We start from the raw sequence: 24,821 nt of genomic DNA on the forward strand, positions 1-24,821 counted from the left end.
TAATTATGAATGGTGGACTCCCAACAAAACGAACTACGCAACAACTGCGGTTTCCCCTTATATACCAGTTGGTACATACCAGCACATGACATCACATCACCACGACTATCACAAGAAAATTACATCATTCCAATGGCACAAGACCATTACATTATATTCACGAGATACTCACGGGGCAGGTAACACCACATACAGAGCTAACAAACTTTTTCATTTTCGCTGCCAAATTGCCGGTGTTGATCTGCCTCTCTACCACTGGACTTTAGGTTCTGACCCAGGGACAAGGCATCCAATATGTTTCCCGTCATCCGTGATTCAGTTTACCCGGTTGCTATTAATGGTTCATAGCTGCCATATCCGAGCAGAGTCTGATCATGAAATGGTTGGTCACCTGTGAGAAACTGGGATGGTTGCTTCCCTGCTCTCCACTTTATGAGCTTATTGACAACAATGCGGAAGATTGGCAGCAGCCCTGCCTTCTGTACTGGAGATGCTTTTCATTGGACGGGAGCAGGGAGGAAAGAGGATTCTCAGTGCTCCATTTATCTGTAATATGACTGTGGCAAGAGCAGGTTTAGTCACATTTAAATTTCAGTTCATTGTCCACTCCCTCCCTGAATCTGCATTGGAAGCACAACATTGGAAATACTCAGTAGGTCAAGAAGCGTCTGTAGGTGAGAAACAGAAGGCTGGGAGATTCCAGCACCATCCCTGGTTTCCGATCTGCAGCATGTTCTATTCTGCATTTGAGATTTTTACTTTAATTTCTCTCTAACTGTGGTTATTCATCCATTACCTGGATGCATTGTGTCTCCTTTACAAACTCAGTCTCCCCACCCTATCAGGGACACACTTTCCTGCCTCATTTTCTCACTTCTCCAGATCCTCTCTCCATAGATTGATGACATCAAAACAGCCTTGAGATAAATTCTCCATTTTCAGGGAGATACAAAATCCTTACCTTCACACACCTTCCCTGCAGTGAGGCTGGTGGTCGCAGTAGATGCCTGATACCCTGCAACGCAGTTGCACAGGTAGGAACCCAACATGTTGTGACAAGTTGCACGATGGTGACACGGAGACGATACACACTCATCGATATCTGTGTGAACAGACAAAATCCTCCACAATCATAAATATTGTTTGCCCGCTCTTCATCGTGCCTCACCTCCTCCTGGACAAAGGTGTGGCTGTGGAAATTTATATTTCATGGACATGAAGAAGAGACCTTGCTTCAGACCTGCCCCGACCACCTCCCTCAACACTTCCTCCAGCCCATCATAGAACATAGAACATAGAATAGTACAGCGCATTACAGGCAATTCGGCCCACAATGATGTGCTGACCCTCTAGCCCTGCCTCCCGTATAACACCCACATCTTAAATTCCTCCATATACCTATCTAGTAGTCTCTTAAACTTCACTAGTGTATCTGCCTGTACCACTGACTCAGGCAGTGCATTCCACGCACCAACCACTCTCTGAGTAAAAAAGCTTCCCCTAAAACCCCCCTTGAACTTCCCACCCCTTATCTTTAAGCCATGTCCTCTTGTATTGAGCAGTGGTGCCCGAGGGAAGAACCGCTGGCTATCCACTCTATCTATTCCTCTCAATATCTTATACACCTCTATCATGTCTCCTCTCATCCTCTTTCTCTCCAAAGAGTAAAGCCCTAGCGCCCTTAATCTCTGATCATAATCCATACTCTCTAAACCAGGCAGCATTCTGGTAAATCTCCTCTGTATCCTTTCCAATGCTTCCACATCCTTCCTATAGTTAGGCGACCAGAACTGTCCACAGTACTCCAAGTGTGGCCTAGCCAGAGTTTTATAGAGCTGCATCATTACATTGCAACTCTTAAACTCTATCCCTCGACTTAAGAAAGCTAACACCCCATAAGCTTTCTTAACTACCCTATCTACCTGCGAGGCAACTTTCAGTGATCTGTGGACATGTACCCCCAGATCCCTCTGCTCCGCCACACTAACAAGTATCCTGCCATTTAATTTGTACTCTGCCTTAGAGTTTGTCCTTCCAAAGTGTACCACCTCACATTTCTCCGGGTTGAACTCCATCTGCCACTTCTCAGCCCACTTCTGCATCCTATCAATGTCTCTCTGAAATCTTCCGACAATCCTCTACACTATCTACAACACCACCAACCTTTGTGTCATCTGCAAACTTGCCAACCCACCTTTCTACCCACACGCCCAGGTCATTAATAAAAATCACAAAGAGTAGACGTCCCGGAACTGATCCTTGTGGGACACCACTAGTCACAACCCTCCAATCTGAATGTACACCCTCCACTACGACCCGCTGCCTTCTGCAGGCAAGCCAATTCTGAATCCACCTGGCCAAACTTCCCTGGATCCCATGCCTTCTGACTTTCTGAATAAGCCTACCGGGTGGAACCTTGTCAAATGCCTTACTAAAATCCATGAAGATCACATCCACTGCACTACCCTGAATTATACGCCTGGTCACCTCCTCAAAGTACTCTATCAGACTTGTTAGACACGATCTGCCTTTCACAAAGCCATGCTGACTGACCCTGATCAGACCATGATTCTCTAAATGCCCAGAGATCCTATCTCTAAGAATCTTTTCCAACAGCTTTCCCACCACAGACGTAAGGCTCACTGCTCTATAATTACCCAGAATATCCAGACTCACTTTTTTTGAACAAGGGGGCAATATTCGCCTCCCTCCAATCCTCTGGTACCATTCCCATGGACAACGAGAACATAAAGCCCCTAGCCAGAGGCTCAGCAATCTCTTCCCTCGCCTAATGGAGCAGCCTGGGGAATATTCCATCAGGCCCAAGGGAGTTATCCGTCCTAATGTATTTTAACAACTCCAACACCTCCGCTCCCTTAATATCTACATGCTCCAGAACATCAACCTCACTCATATTGTCCTCACTGTCATCAAATTCCCTCTTATTGGTGAATACCGAAGAGAAGTATTCATTGTGGACCTCGCTCACTTACACAGCCTCCAGGCACATCTTCCCACCTTTATCTCCAATCGGTCCTACCTTCACTCCTGTCGTCCTTTTGTTCTTCACATAATTGAAGAAAGCCTTGGGGTTTTCCTTTACCCAACTCGCCAAGGCCTTCTCATGCCTCCTTCTTGCTCTCCTCAGCCCCTTCTTCAGCTCCTTTCTTACTACCCTATATTCCTCAATAGACCCATCTGATCCTTGCTTCCTAAACCTCATGTATGCTGCCTTCTTCCACCTGACTAGATTTTCCATCTCACTTGTCACCCATGGTTCCTTCACCCTACCATTCTTTACCTTCCTCACCAGGACAAATTTAGCCTTAACATCCTGCAAGAGTTCCCTAAACATCGACCACACGTCCATAGTACATTTCCCTGCAATAACATCATCCCAATTCACACCTGCAAGTTCTAGCCTTATAGCCTCATAATTTGCCCATCCCCATTAAAAATTTTCCTGTCCTCTTTGATTCTACCCTTTTCCATGATAATGTTAAAAGCCAGGGAGCAGTGGTCTCTGTCCCCTAGATGCTCACCCACTGAGAGATCTGTGACCTGACCTGGTTCGTTACCTAATACTAGATCTAGTATGGCATTCCCCCTAGTCGGCCTGACAACATATTGTGACAGGAAGCCATCCTGGACACTCTTAACAAACTCTGCTCCATGTACACCCTTGGAACTAATCAGGAGCCAATCAATATTAGGGAAGTTAAAGTCACCCATGATAACAACCCTGTTATTTTTTCACCTTTCCAAAATCTGCCTCCCAATCTGCTCCTCGGTATCCCTGCTGCTACCAGGGGGCCTATAAGAATACTTCCAATAGAGTAACCACTCCCTTCCTGTTCCTGACTTCCACCCATACTGACTCAAAGGAGGATCCTGCTACATTACCCACCCTTTCTGTAGCTGTAATAGTATCCCTGACCAGTAATGCCACGCCTCCTCCCCTTCCCCCGTTCTCTATCCCTTTTAAAGCACTGAAATCCAGGAATACTGAGAATGCATTCCTGCCCTGGTGCCAGCCAAGTCTCTGTAATGGCCACTGCATAATAATTCCGGCAAGTGCAGTGGTGCTGCTTTTGATACATTGTTATGTTCCAGCAGCAATGGAGATGAATTTGAATCAGATTTTTATGAAATAAGCAACGACATTTATTAACCATTACTCAAAAAAAACATTGAACAATAAACGAACGATTAACTTAAACGGATGTTAACAGCGTTATGCGTTTATAGTTACCAAACAGTTGAACTTAAAGACAATTCTTAACAGATCTTATTTAAGCACAGTCTTAAGGTGATGATTTAGGAAGTCCAAATGCTTCCTGAAATATTCAAGAGGAGAGACTTCCCAAACAAGCTTTGGATCGGTCCCTGAAGTAAAGACGTCACTGCTGATGCAGCTCCCAGCCGAAATGCCTTGTCCGAAGTTGTGACGCAGAATACGATTTCTCAAAGTAACTGACCTTTCGACAAAGTGATCATCACACAATACCCAAACCATGTCAGGGTTAACAAAACGTGTGTACCATGTACAGACAGTTCCAAATATCAGTCACACCCATAATGAGCCGAATGCCGCTGGTTACTCCCAATCCTTTTGGGGTTCGTTCGGAGCTGGGGATTCTTCACTCTCACTCTTTCTTGTTCTCCGATGGTGTAACTACCAACAGTGGACTCCCAACAAAACGAACTACACAACAACTGCATACCCGTTGGTACATGCCATCACATGACATCACATCACCATACTACCACAAGACAATTACATCATTCCAATGGCACAAGACCATTACAATATATTCACGAGATACTCACGGGGCAGGTAACAACATATACAGAGCTAATAAACTTTTTCATTTTCGCTGCCAAATTGCCAGTGTTGATCTGCCTCTCTACCAGCGGACTTTAGGTTCTGACGCAGGGACAAGGCATCCAAGATGTTTCCGGTCATCCGTGATTCAGTTTACCCGGTTGCTATTAGTGGTTCATAGCTGCCATGTCCGAGCAGAGTCTGATCATGTCTGATCGGTTGGAGTAAGTACGGCCATTGCCAGAGGGAACAAATCTCGGGAGTTCATGGAATAAATAGTCAGGACAGTTCTTAAATAATTACAGACCCCTTGGGGGTCGACCTATTTGTTAAGGGCAGCATTCAGTATACCAGAGTTCAGAAGGGATCCAGGGCTTATGGATTTGCATAGTAGGTGCTTGTCCCACAACTCTGGCTTGTGGATTAGGAACGGTCCTCATGGGCAACTGATACTGAGTCAGTATCGGTCCCGATAAAACTAGTGGCCCTTGTTCAGGGGCCCAGTCCAGGAGAGGTCCAGTCTGACCGTGCTTGCTGGAAGACACGGGTATTGGGCTTCCCAATCGTTCTCCAGGAACCACATCAGTCTGGCTATGCAATGACCGTTGAGTAGGTGATTGAGGCATCAAGGCGAGAACCATATGAGGTGCAGAACAGGACCGTGGTAAAACAGGCACCGACGCACTTGTGGGTAGTACGGTGGGATTATTAGGTCACCTTACCCATTCCCAGTCATCATCAGTATCGTTTGGGGAATCGGTCGGTATGTGTGGAGGGAGGCGGGGTACCCCAGAATTACTTCTATTTTCCGTTTCCTATTTCCCTTTATTCATTCTTCCATGACCAGTACATTTTGTCTCTGATACAATTTCTTCCTCCGTCTCCTTTGTCTGTTTCTGTTCCTTATCCCATTCTTCACAAATCGCTCTCAACTCTTACCAACTCCTAGGATTGCCTCTTTTATCACGTACGGCTATCCCTCTTCGCTTAGCGTTATGGATCCAACAAGTTAATTTATGTCTGCCTTCTTTTACTTCTGCCTTTTGTTGCCATAGGCCAATTGGGCGACCATACTCTTTCCCTGCTTTCCCTTTCTATATTAAATGTAAATCAAATGTACCTCCTGCAGGCCAATTGTCTTTTCCCAAATATTTAGACAACGGGAACAACATTCGTCTCAGTTTCTATTCATTTTTTGGAGACTTGTCTATTATTTTCTGTAATGGACTCCGATGACACCGTTCCCCCATCCCCCCTGTATTCCAGGGGACTGGGACCGCCTGTCTTGAATTTAATATTCAGCGGGACTGGAACCGCCCATCTTGAATTTACTATTCCCTTGGGACCCGTCAGTGGATTTTCCCCGCCAAAATGAAGGAACAAACAGAGTCATCGGAGAGCAGAGAGGAAACAAGGTTAAAGTTTACCTTGTGGGCCCGTTTCTCTCTGATTCACCCCAATGGTCCGCTGTCCACTTATTCAATTTTGGTGAGGGGCCTACCACATATTGGGGCCCTGCTCACAGTGCCAAGATGTCGATCTGCCTCTCTACCAGAGGCCTTTAGGTTCCGACCCAGGGAATAACTGTCAAACACAGTTTACTTAAAAGTACATACTCTTTACTAGCAAGCTTGCGTGCTCAGTTGGCAGCACAGAGTCGCTGCTCACCCAGCTTCAGAAAATCTGCAGCGGTGGGAACCCAGCATACTCTTTGGAGCTGTTGATATACATTGTTATCATATGTAGACTGAGAAGCTTCTCATGGAACAAACACCACTTTCTTCATACATTATTCTCACTGAACGACTTGTCAAGCTGTTAATAACTCAGTTAGGTTCTAGCCCTTTTAATTCTGCATATAATTCCTCACCAGCTGCTCTCATCTTTACATGGTCCATCTCTGAATCTTCCTCTCCCTCTCAAGATCACAAACGTCCTATTGGATTTCCCCTCCCAGAACAAGCTCCGTCTACTCCACACTACTCCGTCTCTTGTTCCGATAGGGTGTTGTTGGACCATGTGAGATTTTGTGATCCAGGATTGGGATAGTAACCATCATGTCAGCTCCAGATGCCAAATCTGGCCAGACATGTTCCCTGATAATGCATGGTCAATGTTTTGCGAAGGAACATGACTGCTCAATCAAATCATTTCACAAACTCTTAAATATACAGAACTGATTATCAGAACTATCGAAGCAAACACAACAAATCAACAGACACACACAAAATGTTGGAGGAACTCGGCAGGTCGCGAACTCCAGAGCTATCACAATAATGTGGGACTTGCACGAGAATTGCCTGCTATATTCTTATTCTTCTTGACTCCCAATAATGTGTAGGATTGTCAATAATAACCCCTTCTTGGCGTTGCTTCTCCATTTCATTGTTATAGTAAGTTCTTACCTTCACAAACTTTTCCTGATGCAAGGTTGACAGTCGCAGGAGTTGCTTGAAACCCTGCAAAGCAGTTGCACTGGTACGAACCAACTGTGTTGCTACAAGTTGCCTTTTTGTCGCAGGGCGAGGATTTGCACTCATCAATATCTGTGTGAACAGACAAAATCCTTGACAATCAGAAACATTGTTTTCTCCCTGTTACACATGTACTACTTACTCCGGGACAGAGGTGTGCAGTGGTTTTTAAAATGGGGCCAGCTACACCTGACCTTTGGTGGGACGCCAGTCCTTGCTTAAATCCTGTCCAGACTAACTTGCTCAACCCTTCTCCAGTCCATCAACAATTGCATTGATGTCGCTCCCTACAATCATACAGAACTGAGAAACGTTAACATTTTAGATAGCAATCTCAAAGATGCTCTCATCTTGACACGGTCCATCACTGACTCTTCCTCTCCCTGTCAGGATCACGTCTGTGTCCCCGTGGATTACTCAGACCCTCACTGAACCTGCTCCAAGAGGGTGACATTAGACTGTGTGAGAGTTTGGCAAGCAAGACTGGAATAGTAATCAGCATGCCAGCTAGATCTGCCACTTCAGGTCACACCTGTCCCTGGGCAATGCATTACTTTGTCTCCTGTTTCTAAAGGAACAAGACTGGTCAATGAATTCATTTCCCAAACTCTAAAATATAGAGTCATAGAGTAATACAGTACAGAAAAAGACCCTTTGGCCCATCTCATCCATGCCAACCGCAATGAGCTACCCCATTTGCTTGTCAGTCCCTTGGCCTTCCTATTTGAAAGAACGATCAGAGTTATCAAAGGAAAGAATAAAAAAAACAATGATAACTTTCCCACCTCCCCACAATGACTCCTTTGTGCAATTTGCACAGTACAGTGCCTATTAAATTCTTCTTTAGCTGTAGGAGTCTGCAGGAGAATTGTGGAGGACTGACATCCACAATCAGTTGGGATTTATTCACCATTTTCATCTTGAGAAAAAGTCCTTATCTTCACAAACTTTCCCTGCCGTGTGGTTGGTGGTCGCAGGTAATGCCTGAAACCCTGTGTTGCAGTTGCACTGGTAGGATCCCATTACGTTGATACAAGTTGCATGTTTGTGACAAGGTGAGGACTTGCATTCATCGATATCTGTGTGAACAGGGAAAATCTCTCTCAATAGTAAACACAGATTGCTCCCTTTTATACCTGCGCTCTGTGGGTCGGGATGGAGTGACTCAGCACTGTGTTGTTTAATCCAGGGAAGACCTCCACTCAAACAAAGGATTGAGTGACAATTCTTGGGAAGGGGCCTTATGGTTTGAGAAAGAAAATCAGGTGAATGGTGTTAAGGAGCAGATAGAATTGACTCAAGGAACCAAATGTCCGGTCACCTCTGAGAAACTGGGATTGTTGCTTCCCTGCTCTCCATTTTATGAGCTTATCGACAACAGTGTGGAAGGTCGGCAGCTACCCTGTCTTCTGTACTGGAGCTGCTTTTCATTGGACGGGAGCAGGGAGGAAAGAGGACTCTCAGCGCTCCGTTCATCTTTAATTTGACCGTCGCAAGACGAGGTTTAGTCACATTTAAATTTCAGTTCATTGCCCACTCCCTCCCTGAATCTGCATTGGAAGCACAGCATTGGAAATACTCAGTAGGTCAAGAAGCATCTGTAGGTGCGAAACACAATGCTGGGAGATTCCAGCACCACCCCTGGTTTCCGATCTGCAGCATGTTCTACTCTGCATTTGATATTTTTACTTTAATTTCTCTCTAGCTGTGGTTATTCATCCATTACCTGGATGCATTGTGTCTCCTTTACAAACTCAGTCTCCCCACCCTATCAGGGACACACTTTCCTGCCTCATTTTCTCACTTCTCCAGATCCTCTCTCCACAGATTGATGACATCAAAACGGCCTTGAGATAAATTCTCCATTTTCAGGGAGATACAAAGTCCTTACCTTCACAAACCTTCCCTGCAGTGAGGCTGGTGGTCGCAGTAGATGCCTGATACCCTGCAATGCAGTTGCACTGGTAGGAACCCAACGTGTTGTGACAAGTTGCATGATGGTGACACGGAGACGATACACACTCATCGATATCTGTGTGAACAGACAAAATCCTCCACAATCATAAATATTGTTTGCCAGCTCTTCATCGTGCCTCACCTCCTCCTGGACAAAGGTGTGGCTGTGGAAATTTATATTTCATGGACACGAAGAAGAGACCTTGCTTCAGACCTGCCTTGACCACCTCCCTCAACACTTCCTCCAGCCCATCACAGAACATGGAATAGTACAGCACATTACAGGCAATTCGGCCCACAATGATGTGCTGACCCTCTAACCCTGCCTCCCGTATAACACCCACATCTTAAATTCCTCCATATACCTATCCAGTAGTCTCTTAAACTTCACTAGTGTATCTGCCTCCACCACTGACTCAGGCAGTGCATTCCACGCATCAACCACTCTCTGAGTAAAAAACCTTCCTCTAAAATCCCCCTTGAACTTCCCACCCCTTATCTTTAAGCCATGTCCTCTTGCATTGAGCAGGGTGCCCGAGGGAAGAGCCGCTGGCTGTCCACTCTATCTATTCCTCCGAATATCTTATACACCTCTATCATGTCTCCTCTCATCCTCTTTCTCTCCAAAGAGTAAAGCTCTAGCGCCCTTAATCTCTGATCATAATCCATACTCTCTAAACCAGGCAACATCCTGGTAAATCTCCTCTGTATCCTTTCCAATGCTTCCACATCCTTCCTATAGTGAGGCGACCAGAACTGGACACAATACTCCAAGTGTGGCCTAACCAGAGTTTTATAGAGCTGCATCATTACATCGCAACTCTTAAACTCTATCCCTCAACTTATGAAAGCTAACACACCATAAGCTTTCTTAACTACCCTATCTACCTGCGAGGCAACTTTCAGTGATCTGTGGACATGTACCCCCAGATCCCTCTGCTCCTCCACACTACCAAGTATCCTGCCATTTATTTTGTACTCTGCCTTGGAGTTTGTCCTTCCAAAGTGTACCACCTCACATTTCTACAGGTTGAACTCCATCTGCCACTTCTGCATCCCATCAATGTCTCTCTGAAATCTTTGACAATCCTCTACACTATCTACAACACTACCAACCTTTGTGTCATCTGCAAACTTGCCAACCCAACTTTCTACCCACACATCCAGGTCGTTAATAAAAATCACAAAGAATAGAGGTCCCAGACCTGATCCTTGTGGGACACCACTAGTCACAACCCTCCAATCTGAATGTACTCCCTCCACTACGACCCTCTGCCTTCTGCAGGCAAGCCAATTCTGAATCCACCTGGCCAAACTTCCCTGGATCCCATGCCTTCTGACTTTCTGAATAAGCCTACCGTGTGGAACCTTGTCAAATGCCTTACTAAAATCCATGAAGATCACATCCACTGCACTACCCTGAATTATATGCCTGGTCACCTCTTCAAAGAACTCTATCAGGCTTGTTAGACACGATCTGCCCTTCACAAAGCCATGCTGACTGACCCTGATCAGACCATGATTCTCTAAATGCCCAGAGATCCTATCTCTAAGAATCTTTTCCAACAGGTTTCCCACCACAAACGTAAGGCTCAGTGGTCTATAATTACCCAGAATATCCCTACTAACTTTTTTGAACAAGGGGACAACATTTGCCTCCCTCTAATCCTCTGGTACCATTCCCATGGACAACGAGAACATAAAGATCCTAGCCATAGGCTCAGCAATCTCTTCCCTCATCTCGTGGAGCAGCCTGGGGAATATTCCATCAGGCCCAAGGGAGTTATCGCTCCTAATGTATTTTAACAACTGCAACACCTCCTCTCCCTTAATATCAACATGCTCCAGAACATCAACCTTACTCATATCGTCTTCACTGTCATCAAGTTCCCTCTCACTGGTGAATACCGAAGAAAAGTACTCATTGATGACCTCTTTCACTTCCAGAACCTCCAGGCACATCTTCCCACCTTTATCTCTAATCGGTCCTACCTTCACTCCTGTCATCCTTTTGTTCTTCACATAATTGAAGAATGCCTTGGGGCTTTCCTTTACCCTACTTGCCAAGGCCTTCTCATGCCCGCTTCTTGCTCTTCTCAGCTCCTTCTTAAGCTTCTTTCTTACTGTCCTATATTCCTCAATGGACCCATCTGATCGTTTCTTCCTAAACCTCATGTATGCTGCCTTCTTCCACCTGACTAGATTTTCCATCTCATTTGTCACCCATGTTTCCTTCACCCTACCATTCTTTATCTTCCTCACGGGGACAAATTTATCCCTAACATCCTGCAAGAGTTCCCTAAACATCAACCACATGTCCATAGTACATTTCCCGACAAAAACATCATCCCAATTCACACCCGCAAGTTCTAGCCTTATAGCCTCATAATTTGCCCTTCCCCAATTAAAAATTTTCCTGTCCTCTTTGATTCTATCCTTTTCCATGATAATGCTAAAGGCCAGGGAGCAGTGGTCACTGTCCTCCAGATGCTCACCCACTGAGAAATCTGTGACCTGACCTGGTTTGTTACCTAACACTAGATCTAATATGGCATTCTCCCTAGTCGGCCTGTCAACATACTGTGACAGGAATCCATCCTGGACACACTTAACAAACTCTGCCCCATCTACACCCTTGGAACTAATCAGAAGCCAATCAATATTAGGGAAGTTAAAGTCACCCATGATAACAACCCTGTTATTTTTGCACCTTTCCAAAATCTGCTTCCCAATCTGCTCCTTGGTATCTCTGCTGCTACCAGAGGTCCTATAGAATACTCCCAATAGAGTAACCGCTCCCTTCCTGTTCCTGACTTACACCCATACTGACTCAAAGGAGGATCCTGCTACATTACCCACCCTTTCTGTAGCTGTAATAGTATCCCTGACCAGTAATGCCACGCCTCCTCTCCTTCCCCCCTTCTCTATCCCTTCTAAAGCACTGAAATCCAGGAATACTGAGAATGCATTCCTGCCCTGGTGCCAGCCAAGTCTCTGTAATGGCCACTGCATCATAATTCCGGCAATTGCAGTGGTGCTGCTTTCGATACATTGTTATGTTTCAGCAGCAATGGAGATGAATTTGAGTCAGATTTTTATGAAATAAGCAATGACATTTATTAACCACTACTCAAAAAAACATCGAACAGTAAATGAACGATTAACTTAAACAGATGGTTAACAGTGTTATTCGTTTTATAGTTACAAACAGTTGAACTTAAAGACAATTCTTAACAGATCTTATTTAAGCACAGTCTTAAGATGGTAATTTAGTAAGTCCAAATGCTTCCTGAAATATTCCAGAGGAGAGGCTTCCCAAACAAGCTTTGGACCGGTCCCTGAAGTAAAGACGTCACTGCTGAAGCAGCTCCCAGCCGAAATGCCTTGTCCGAAGTTGTGACGCAGAATACGATTTCTCAAAGTACCTGACCTTTCGACAAAGTGATCATCACACAATACCCAAACCATGTCAGGGTTAACAAAACGTGTGTGCCACGTACGGATGGATCCAAATATTAGTCACCCCCATAATGAGCTGAATGCCGCTGGTTAATCCCAATCCTTTTGGGGTTCGTTTGGAGCTGGGGATTCCTCACTCTCACTCTTCCTTCTTCTCCGATGGTGTAACTATGAATGGTGGACTCCCAACAAAACGAACTACGCAACAACTGCGGTTGCCCCTTATATACCAGTTGGTACATGCCATCACATGACATCACATCAGCACACTATCACAAGACAATTACATCATTCCAATGACACAAGACCATTACATTATATTCACGAGATACTCACGGGGCAGGTAACAACATATACAGAGCGAACAAACTTTTTCATTTTCGCTGCCAAATTGCCAGTGTTGATCTGCCTCTCTACCACTGGACTTTAGGTTCTGACCCAGGGACAAGGCATCCAATATGTTTCCGGTCATCCACGATTCAGTTTATCCGGTTGCTATTAATGGTTCATAGCTGCCGTGTCCGAGCAGAGTCTGATCATGTCTGATCGGTTGGAGTAAGTGCGGCCATTGCCAGAGGGAACAAATCTCGGGAGTTCACGGAATAAATAGTCAGGACAGTTCTTAAGTAATTACAGACCCCTTGGGGTTGACCTTTTTGTTAAGGGCAGCATTCAATATACCAGAGTTCAGGAAGGATCCAGGGCTTATGGATTTGCATAGTAGGTGCTTGTCCCACAACTCTGGCTTGTGGATTAGGAATCGTCCTCATGGGCGACTGATACTGAATCAGTATCGGTCCTGATAAAACTAGTGGCCCTTGTTCAGGGGCCCAGTCCAGGAGAGGTCCAGTCTGACCGTGCTTGCTGGAAGAAAGGGGTATTGGGCTTCCCAATTGCTCTCCAGGAACCACATCAGTCTGGCTATGCAATGACCATTGAGTAGGTGATTGAGGCATCAAGGCGAGAACCATATGAGGGCGCAGAACAGGACCGTGGTAAAACAGGCACCGACGCACTTGTGGGTAGTACGGTGGGATTATTAGGTCGCCTTACCCATTCCCAGTCATCATCAGTATCGTTTGGGGAATTGGTCGGTATGTGTGGAGGGAGGCGGGGTACCCCAGAATTACTTTTATTTTCCGTTTCCTTTTTCCCTTTATTCATCCTTCCATGACCAGTACATTTTGTCTCTGATACAATTTCTTCCTCCGTCTCCATTGTCTGTTTCTGTCCCTTATCCCATTCTTCACAAATCGCTCTCAACTCTTGCCAACTCCTGGGATTGCCTCTTTTATCACGTACGGCTATCCCTCTTTGCTTAGCGTTATGGATCCAACAAGTTAATTTATGTCTGTCTTCTTTTATTGCTGCCTTTTATCGCCATAGGCCAATTGGGCGACCGTACTTTTTCCCTGCTTTCACTTTCCATATTAAGTTTAAATCAAATGTACCTCCTGCAGGCCAATTGTCTTTTCCTAAATATTTAGACAATGGGAACGACATTTGTCTCAGTTTCTATTCATTGTCTGGAGAGTTGTCTATTATTTTCTGTAATGGACTCCGAAGACACCGTTCCCACCCCGCCAACCCCACCCCCCACCCCCGTATTCCACGGGACTGGAACCGCCCGTCTTGAATTTACTATTCCGCGGGACTGGAACTGCCAATCTTAAATTTACTATTCCCTTTGGAACCCATCAGTGGATTTTCTCCGCCAAAATGAGGGAACAAACAGAGTCATCGCAGAGCAGAGAGGAAACAAGGTTAAAGTTTACCTTGTGGGCCCGTTTCTCTCTGATTCACCCCAACGGTCCACCATCCACTTACTCAATTTTGGTGAGGGACCTACCACATATTCAGGCCCTGCTCACAGTGCCAAGATGTCGATCTGCCTCTCCACCAGAGGCCTTTAGGTTCCGACCCAGGGAATAACTGTCAAACACAGTTTACTTAAAAGTACATACTCTTTACTAGCAAGCTTGCGTGCTCAGTTGGCAGCACAGAGTCGCTGCTCACCCAGCTTCAGAAAATCTGCAGCCGAGGGAACCCAGAATACTCTTTGGAGCTGTCGATATACATCCTTATCACATGTAGACTGAGAAGCTTCTCATGGAACAAACACCTCTTTGTTCATGCATTATTCTCACAGAACGACTTGTCACGAATTAATAACTCAGTTAGGTTCTAGCCCTTTTAATTCTGCATATAATTCCTCACCAGCTGCTCTCATCCTTACATGGTCCATCTCTGAATCTTCCTCTCCCTCTCAAGATCACACACGTATCCTATTGGATTTCCCCTCCCAGAACAAGCTCCATCTACTCTGCACTAATCCGTCTCTTGTTCCGATAGGGTGTTGTTGGACCATGTGAAAGTTAGTGATCCAGGATTGGGATAGTAACCATCATGTCAGCTACAGATGCCAAATCTGGCCAGACATGTTCCCTGATAGTACACGGTCAATGTTTTGCAAAGAAACATGACTGCTCAATAAAATCATTTCACAAACTCTTAAATATACAGAACTGATTATCAGAACCATCGAAGCAAACGCAACAAATCAACAGACACACACAAAATGTTGGAGGAACTCGGCAGGTCGCGAACTCCAGAGCTATCACAATAATGTGGGACTTGCACGAGAATTGCCTGCTATATTCTTATTCTTCTTGACTCCCAGTAATGTGTAGGATTGTCAATAATAACCCCTCCCTGGCGTTGCTTCTCCATTTCATTGTTATATTAAATCCTTACCTTCACAAATTTTAAGTCACACCTATCCCTGGGCAATGCATTATTTTATCTTCTGTTTCTAAAGGAACATGACTGGTCAATGAATTCATTTCCCAAACTCTAAAATATAGAGTCATAGAGTAATACAACACAGAAAAAGTCCCTTTGGCCCATCTCATCCATGCCAACTGCAATGAGCTATCCCCATTTGCTTGTCAGTCCTTTGCCTTCCTATTTGAATGAATGATCAGAGTTATCAAAGGAAACAACAGAAAAACCAATGATAACTTTCCCACCTCCTCACAAGGACTCCTTTCTGCAATTTGCTCAGTATAGTGCCTATTAAATTCTTCTTTAGCTGTAGGACTCTGCTGGAGAATTGTGGTGGACTGACATCTATAAGCAGTTGGGATTTTTTCACCATTTTCAATTTGAGACAAAGTCCTTATCTTCACAAACTTTCCCTGCCGTGTGGTTGGTGGTCGCAAGTAATGCTTGAAACCCTGTGTTGCAGTTGCACTGGTAGGATCCCATTACGTTGATGCAAGTTGCATGTTTGTGACAAGGTGAGGACTTGCATTCATCGATATCTGTGTGAACTGGGAAAATCTCTCTCAATAGTAAACATGGATTGCTCCCTTTTATACCTGGGCTCTGTGGGTTGGGATGGAGTAACTCAGCACTGTGTTGTTTAATCCAGAGAAGACCTCCGCTGGGATAAAGGATTGAGTGACAATTCTTGGGAAGGGGACTTATGGTTTGAGCAAGAAAATCAGGTGAATGGAGTTAAGGAGCAGATGGAATTGACACAAGGAACCAAATGGTCGGTCACCTGTTCGACCAGGTTTAGTCACATTTAAATTTCAGTTCATTGCCCACTCCCTCCCTGAATCTGCATTGGAAGCACAGCATTGGAAATACTCAGCAGGTCAAGAAGCATCTGCAGGTGAGAAACAGAATGCTGGGAGATTCCAGCACCATCCCTGGTTTCCAATCTGCATTTGACATTTTTATTTTAATTTCTCTCTAACTGTGGTCATTCATCCATTACCTGGATGCATGGTGTCTCCTTTACAAACTCAGTCTCCCCACCCTATCAGGGCCACACTTTCCTGCCTCATTTTCTCACTTCTCCAGATCCTCTCTCCACAGATTGATGACATCAAAACGGCCTTGAGATAAATTCTCCATTTTCAGGGAGATACAAAGTCCTTACGGTCACAGTTCATAGCCTGTTACAGCCATTCCGACCAGTATTCTTACTCTTTCCTTCTTATTTTTTTAACTATGTTATTTTTTCTATTTTTTTTCACGGTAACACGTTGAAGCTGCACCCTCTCTAACATGCTGGCAGAGAGAATTTTATTTGGGTTTTTAGCGCTGGAAATAGTTACATCCTGACACATCTCATTAGCGGGACAGAAGCATGGTAGCATTGTTTATTCCAAGGACCAGCTGATTGAGCTTATGCCGGCTGGTTTAGCGAGCAGAGCGGCGGACACCCCTGCTGAAATCTGGAGGAAAACACACAGAGGATGCAGAGGGAGATCACTAAGGTGAGGAAAGAGGACCGGGTTGAGAAAACAGAGACTTATGGAGAAGAGTAATTCAGTGGGTAATAAAATGGACGAGTTCACGGCGTTAGCCAGGCATCAGAGAACACTTCGGGAGTGCAGTGTTATGTGTTTTACTGGAACGGGACTGCATGAGGACATACCCGATCAAAACTTTTCCATGGACGGCTTCCAGACCATTCGGGCTGACCGGAAGTGCACTGAGAGTGGTAAGCATAAAGGAGTTGGGTGCTTATTGTTCTGCTTAACAACGGATGGTGCAATCCGGGTCATATTACGATCGAGGAACATGTTTGTAGACCGGATATTGAACTTTTTGCTGTTGGACTCTGGTCATATTCCAATGAGATACAACACTGGGCGTCACGGGAGGTTGTTCCTGCCTGTGAACATCGAACTTTGCAGCTCCTCCCGTGGAGGGTCAGACACCCTGAGCCAATAGGCTGGTCCTGGACTTATTTCCATCTGGCATAGTTTGCATTTTGTTGTGTGAATGTTTGTGGTTTTTGTATTGCTATATTTATGCTCTATTCTTGGTTGGTGCGGCTGTATCGAAACCCAATTTCCCTCAGGATCAATAAAGTATATCTATCTATCTATCAAACCTTCCCTGCAGTGAGGCTGGCGATCGCAGTAGATGCTTTAAACCCTGCAACACAGTTGCACTGGTAGGAACCCAACATGTTGTGACAAGTTGCATGATGGTGACACGGAGAGGATTCACACTCATCGATATCTGTGTGAACAGACAAAATCCTTCACAATCATAAATATTGTTTGCCCTCTCTTCATCGTGCATCACCTCCTCCTGGACAAAGGTGTGGCTGTGGAAATTTATATTTCGTGGAAACGAAGAAGAGACCTTGCTTCAGACCTGCCCCGACCACCTCCCTCAACACTTCCTCCAGCCCATCATAGAACATAGAATATAGTATAGTACAGCACATTACAGGCCCTTCGGCCCACAATGTTGTGCTGACACTCAAAACCTGCTTCCTATATAACCCCCCACCTTAACTTCCTCCATATACCTGTCTAGTAGTCTCTTAAGCTTCACTAGTGTATCTGCCTCCACCACTGACTCAGGCAGTGCATTCCACGCACCAACCACTCTCTGAGTAAAAAACCTTCCTCTAAAATCCCCCTTGAACTTCCCACCCCTTATCTTTAAGCCATGTCCTCTTGTATTGAGCAATGGTGCCCGAGGGAAGAGGCATTGGCTATTCACTCTATCTATTCCTCTTACTACCTTGTACACCTCTATCATGTCTCCTCTCATCCTGCTTCTCTCCAAAGAGTAAAGCCCTAGCTCCCTTAATCTCTGATCATAATCCATACTCTCTAAACCAGGCAGCATCATGGTAAATCTCCTCTGTATCCTTTCTAATGCTTCCACATCCTTCCTACAGTGAGGTGACCAGAACTGGACACAGTACTCCAAGTGTGGCCTAACCAGAGTTTTATAGAGCTGCATCATTACATCACAACTGTTAAACTCTATCCCTCAACTTATGAAAGATATCACCCCATAAGCTTTCTTAACTACCTTATCTACCTGTGAGGCAACTTTCAGTGATCTGTGGACATGTACCCCCAGATCCCTCTGCTCCTCCACACTACCAAGTATCCTGCCATTTACTTTGTACTCTGCCTTGGAGTCTGTCCTTCCAAAGTGTACCACCTCACACTTCTCTGGGTTGAACTCCATCTGCCACTTCTCAGCCCACTTCTGCATCCTATCAATATCTCTCTGCAATCTTCGACAATCCTCTACACTATCTACAACACCACCAATCTTTGTGTCGTCTGAAAACTTGTCAACACACCCTTCTACCCCAACATCTAGGTCGTTAATAAAAATCACAAAGAGTAGAAGTCCCAGAATTGATCCTTGTGGGACACCTCTAGTCACAACCCTCCAATCTGAATGTACTCCCTCCACCACGACCCTCTGCCTTCTGCAGGCAAGCCAATTCTGAATCCACCTGGCCAAACTTCCCTGGATCCCATGCCTTCTGACTTTCTGAATAAGCCTACCACGTGGAACCTTGTCAAATGCCTTACTAAAATCCATGAAGATCACATCCACTGCACTACCCTCAACTGTATGCCTGGTCATCTCCTCAAAGAACTCTAGGCTTGTTAGACACGATCTGCCCTTCACAAAGCCATGCTGACTGTCCCTGATCAGACCATGATTCTCTAAATGCCCATACATCCTATCTCTAAGAATCTTTTCCAACAGCTTTCCCACCACAGATGTAAGGCTCTTTGGTCTATAATTACCTGGACTATCCCTACTATCTTTTTTCAACAAGGGAACAACATTCGCCTCCCTCCAATCCTCCAGTACCATTCCTGTGGACAACAAGGACATAAAGAACCTAGCCAGAGGCTCAGCAATCTCTTCCCTCGCCTCGTAGAGCAGCCTGGGGAATATTCCATCAGGCCCCGGGGACTTATCCGTCCTAATGTATTTTAACAACTGCAACACCTCCTCTCCCTTAATATCAACATGCTCCAGAACATCAACCTCACTCATATTGTCCTCACTGTCATCAAGTTCCCTCTCACTGGTGAATACTGAAGAAAAGTATTCATTGAGGACCTCTTTCACTTCCACAACCTCCAGGCACATCTTCCCATCTTTATCTCTAATCGGTCCTACCTTCACTCCTATCATCCTTTTGTTCTTCACATAATTGAAGAATGCCTTGGGGGTTTTCCTTTACCCAACTCGCCAAGGCCTTCTCATGCCCCCTTCTTGCTTTTCTCAGCCCCTTCTTAAGCTCCTTTCTTGCTACCCTATATTCCTCAATAGACCCATCTGATCCTTGCTTCCTAAACCTCATGTATGCTGCCTTCTTCCATCTGACTAGATTTTCCATCTCACTGGTCACCCATGCTTCCTTCACCCTACCATTCTTTATTTTCTTCACCGGAACAAATTTAGCCTTAACATCCTACAAGAGATCCCTAAACATCGAACACATGTCCATAGTACATTTCCCTGCAAAAACATCATCCCAATTCACACCCACAAGTAACTGACCTTTCGACAAAGTGATCATCACACAATACCCAAACCATGTCAGGGTTAACAAAACGTGTGTGCCACGTACGGATGGTTCCAAATATTAGTCACCCCCATAATGAGCCGAATGCCGCTGGTTAATCCCAATCCTTTTGGGGTTTGTTCGGAGCTGGGGATTCCTCACTCTCACTCTTTATTCTTGTCCAATGGTGTAACTATGAATGGTGGACTCCCAACAAAACGAACTACGCAACAACTGCAGTTTCCCCTTATATACCAGTTGGTACATACCATCACATGACATCACATCACCACGAATATCACAAGAAAATTACATCATTCCACTGGCACAAGGCCATTACATTATATTCACGAGATACTCACGGGGCAGGTAACACCACATACAGAGCTAACAAACCTTTTCATTTTCGCTGCCAAATTGCCAGTGTTGATCTGCCTCTCTACCACTGGACTTTAGGTTCTGACCCAGGGACAAGGCATCCAATATGTTTCCGGTCATCCACGATTCAGTTTATCCGGTTGCTATTAATGGTTCATAGCTGCCATATCCGAGCAGAGTCTGATCATGTCTGATCGGTTGGAGTAAGTACGGCCATTGCCAGAGGGAACAAATCTCGGGAGTTCACGGAATAAATAGTCAGGACAGTTCTTAAATAATTATAGACCCCTTGGGGGTCGACCTATTTGTTAAGGGCAGCATTCAGTATACCGGAGTTTGGAAGGGATCCAGGGCTTATGGATTTGCATATTAGGTGCTTGTCCCACAACTCTGGCTTGGGGATTAGGAACGGTCCTCATGGGCAACTGATACTGAGTCAGTATCGGTCCCGATAAAACTAGTGGCCCTTGTTCAGGGCCCCAGTCCAGGAGAGGTCCAGTCGGACCGTGCTTGCGGAAAGACACGGGTATTGGGCTTCCCAATCGTTCTCCAGGAACCACATCAGTCTGGCTATGCAATGACCGTTGAGTAGGTGGTTGAGGCATCAAGGCGAGAACCATATGAGGGTGCAGAACAGGACCGTGGTAAAACAGGCACCGACGCACTTGTGGGTAGTACGGTGGGATTATTAGGTCGCCTTACCCATTCCCAGTCATCATCAGTATCGTTTGGGGAATCGGTCGGTATGTGTGGAGGGAGGTGGGGTACTCCAGAATTACTTCTATTTTCCGTTTCCTATTTCCCTTTATTCATTCTTCCATGACCAGTACGTTTTGTCTCTGATACAATTTCTTCCTCCGTCTCCTTTGTCTGTTTCTGTCCCTTATTCCATTCTTCACAAATCGCTCTCAACTCTTCCCAACTCCAGGGATTGCCTCTTTTATCACGTACGGCTATCCCTCTTTGCTTAGTGTTATGGATCCAACAAGTTAATTTATGTCTGCCTTCTTTTACTTCTGCCTTTTGTTGCCATAGGCCAATTGGGCGACCATACTCTTTCCCTGCTTTCCCTTTCTATATTAAATGTAAATCAAATGTACCTCCTGCAGGCCAATTGTCTTTTCCCAAATATTTAGACAATGGGAACAACATTTGTCTCAGTTTCTATTCATTTTTTGGAGAGTTGTCTATTATTTTCTGTAATGGACTCCGATGACACCGTTCCCCCATCCCCCCTGTATTCCAGGGGACTGGGACCGCCTGTCTTGAATTTAATATTCAGCGGGACTGGAACCACCCATCTTGAATTTACTATTCCCTTGGGACCCGTCAGTGGATTTTCCCCGCCAAAATGAAGGAACAAACAGAGTCATCGGAGAGCAGAGAGGAAACAAGGTTAAAGTTTACCTTGTGGGCCCGTTTCTCTCTGATTCACCCCAATGGTCCGCTGTCCACTTATTCAATTTTGGTGAGGGGCCTACCACATATTGGGGCCCTGCTCACAGTGCCAAGATGTCGATCTGCCTCTCTACCAGAGGCCTTTATGTTCCGACCCAGGGAATAACTGTCAAACACAGTTTACTTAAAAGTACATACTCTTTACTAGCAAGCTTGCGTGCTCAGTTGGTAGCACAGATTCGCTGCTCACCCAGCTTCTGAAAATCTGCAGCCGAGGGAACCCAGAATACTCTTTGGAGCTGTTGATATACATTGTTATCATATGTAGACTGAGAAGCTTCTCATGGAACAAACACCACTTTCTTCATACATTATTCTCACTGAACGACTTGTCAAGCTGTTAATAACTCAGTTAGGTTCTAGCCCTTTTAATTCTGCATATAATTCCTCAACAGCTGCTCTCATCTTTACATGGTCCATCTCTGAATCTTCCTCGCCCTCTCAAGATCACAAACGTCCTATTGGATTTCCCCTCCCAGAACAAGCTCCGTCTACTCCACACTACTCCATCTCTTGTTCCGATAGGGTGTTGTTGGACCATGTGAGAGTTTGTGATCCAGGATTGGGATAGTAACCATCATGTCAGCTACAGATGCCAAATCTGGCCAGACATGTTCCCTGATAATGCATGGTCAATGTTTTGCGAAGGAACATGACTGCTCAATCAAATCATTTCACAAACTCTTAAATATACAGAACTGATTATCAGAACTATCGAAGCAAACACAACAAATCAACAGACACACACAAAATGTTGGAGGAACTCGGCAGGTCGCGAACTCCAGAGCTATCACAATAATGTGGGACTTGTATGAGAATTGCCTGCTATATTCTTATTCTTCTTGACTCCCAATAATGTGTAGGATTGTCAATAATAACCCCTTCTTGGCGTTGCTTCTCCATTTCATTGTTATAGTAAGTTCTTACCTTCACAAACTTTTCCTGATGCAAGGTTGACAGTCGCAGGAGTTGCTTGAAACCCTGCAAAGCAGTTGCACTGGTACGAACCAACTGTGTTGCTACAAGTTGCCTTTTTGTCGCAGGGCGAGGATTTGCACTCAATATCTGCGTGAACAGACAAAATCCTTGACAATCAGAAACATTGTTTTCTCCCTGTTACACATGTATTACTTACTCCGGGACAGAGGTGTGCAGTGGTTTTTAAAATGGGGCCAGCTACACCTGATCTTTGGTGGGACGCCAGTCCTTGCTTAAATCCTGTCCAGACTAACTCGCTCAACCCTTCTCCAGTCCATCAACAATTGCATTGATGTCGCTCCCTACAATCATACAGAACTGAGAAATGTTAACATTTTAGATAGCAATCTCAAAGATGCTCTCATCTTGACACGGTCCATCACTGACTCTTCCTCTCCCTGTCAGGATCACGTCTGTGTCCCCGTGGATTACTCAGACCCTCAATGAACCTGCTCCGAGAGGGTGACATTAGACTGTGTGAGAGTTTGGGAACCATGACTGGAATAGTAATCAGCATGCCAGCTAGAGCTGCCACTTCAGGTCACACCTGTCCCTGGGCAATGCATTACTTTGTCTCCTGTTTCTAAAGGAACAAGACTGGTCAATGAATTTATTTCCCAAACTCTAAAATATAGTCATAGAGTAATACAATACAGAAAAAGACCCTTTGGCCCATCTCATCCATGCCAACCACAATCAGCTATTCCCATTTCACTGTCAGTCCCTTCCTCTTCCCATTTGAATGAATGATCAGATTTATCAAAGGAAAGAATAGAAAAACCAATGATAACTTTCCCACCTCCCCACAATGACTCCTTTGTGCAATTTGCACAGTACAGAGCCTATTAATTTCTTCTTTAGCTGTAGGACTCTGCAGGAGAATTGTGGAGGACTGATATCGCAAATGAACTTTGTATGCTTTGATGTTGAATAAATCTGAATCTGAACTCCCTTCAACCGTTTGGTTCTCCAACCAACTGCAACAACTCTGATCACTACAGTTTAGCAGCACTATGGCCATTTTAATCAATTTGCCCAAAAATAGACTTTCTTGTTCTAATTGTGTTCCTTTTTGAAAAAAAAAGTGTTCAATTTATATACAGTGGATTATGGATAATTGGGACTCTTCATGACCGATATATTTTGGCTGAACTAATTGACTGCCGAATTAGCTGAAGTTTCATGGAAATAGCTAAAAAAAGTATAAAAAGAGACAAATTGAGTAACAATTTATGTATTTAAATGAAATACAGAACAAATTAGAACATTACCAATATTAATAAGGTACTATAAAACTGTATTAGTTCCTAATAGTTATCAATGGAGGAACCTATCCAGTGTACACAATGAACAAAATCAGTACCAACCATGAGCACAGACAATCGACTGACTGCATCCTCCAAAGTTTCTTTTTCATTGTAACATTCAAGATGATTGTTAATACTTTCAAATTCTTCATGGTACCTAACTTGTTGAAGTAGTGAAATCATTTCATTTCATTCCTGACCATTTCTGGCATCTCCAAGACTCAATACATGAAACCGCAGTGAGCAAACCCACTTGAAATTGTCTTACTACTTATTTCTCACCAACTATCAGTGACAAAAATCACTGCTTTCTGAACACAACTGATGCTATAGGTGAAACCTATTAATTAAACTATCAGTTAATTAGGGAAGCCATTTGTTTGGGACAACTCAAAAAAAACGAAATCGAGAAAATAGCCTGGTTTCCCCTCATCTATTTGGGACAACTATGCCACATAATTGGGGCAGGAGCCTTTCCAAACGGTTTCTAACTAGTGTGAGTCACGTCCACTTGCATGGCTGTTGGATACTACACTATGCTCAGAGCAATCAGCCTTTAAATAGCATCAGTTACATGCATTTAATTTCAAAAAGCAGTGACTTTTGTGATTGAAAGCTGGCAA

At 44.6% G+C, this 24,821-nt stretch overlaps 1 protein-coding gene across 1 annotated transcript in view; it reads right to left on the minus strand.

Moving 5' to 3' along the window:
* LOC140191227 (uncharacterized) overlaps positions 1-24,821 on the minus strand; it is a 129,005-nt gene that overhangs the window by 79,410 nt on the left and 24,774 nt on the right. Inside the window, exons 4-7 of the mRNA XM_072248416.1 lie at positions 22,841-22,978; positions 9,191-9,331; positions 7,231-7,371; positions 962-1,102 (exon numbers count right to left, since the gene is read on the minus strand). Of these exons, the coding sequence (XP_072104517.1) occupies positions 962-1,102; positions 7,231-7,371; positions 9,191-9,331; positions 22,841-22,978 (561 nt within the window). The remainder of the gene's footprint in view (positions 1-961; positions 1,103-7,230; positions 7,372-9,190; positions 9,332-22,840; positions 22,979-24,821) is intronic.

Source organism: Mobula birostris, chromosome 32, assembly GCF_030028105.1.
Source record: "Mobula birostris isolate sMobBir1 chromosome 32, sMobBir1.hap1, whole genome shotgun sequence".
In the NCBI taxonomy this organism is placed as follows: Eukaryota; Metazoa; Chordata; class Chondrichthyes; order Myliobatiformes; family Myliobatidae; genus Mobula; species Mobula birostris.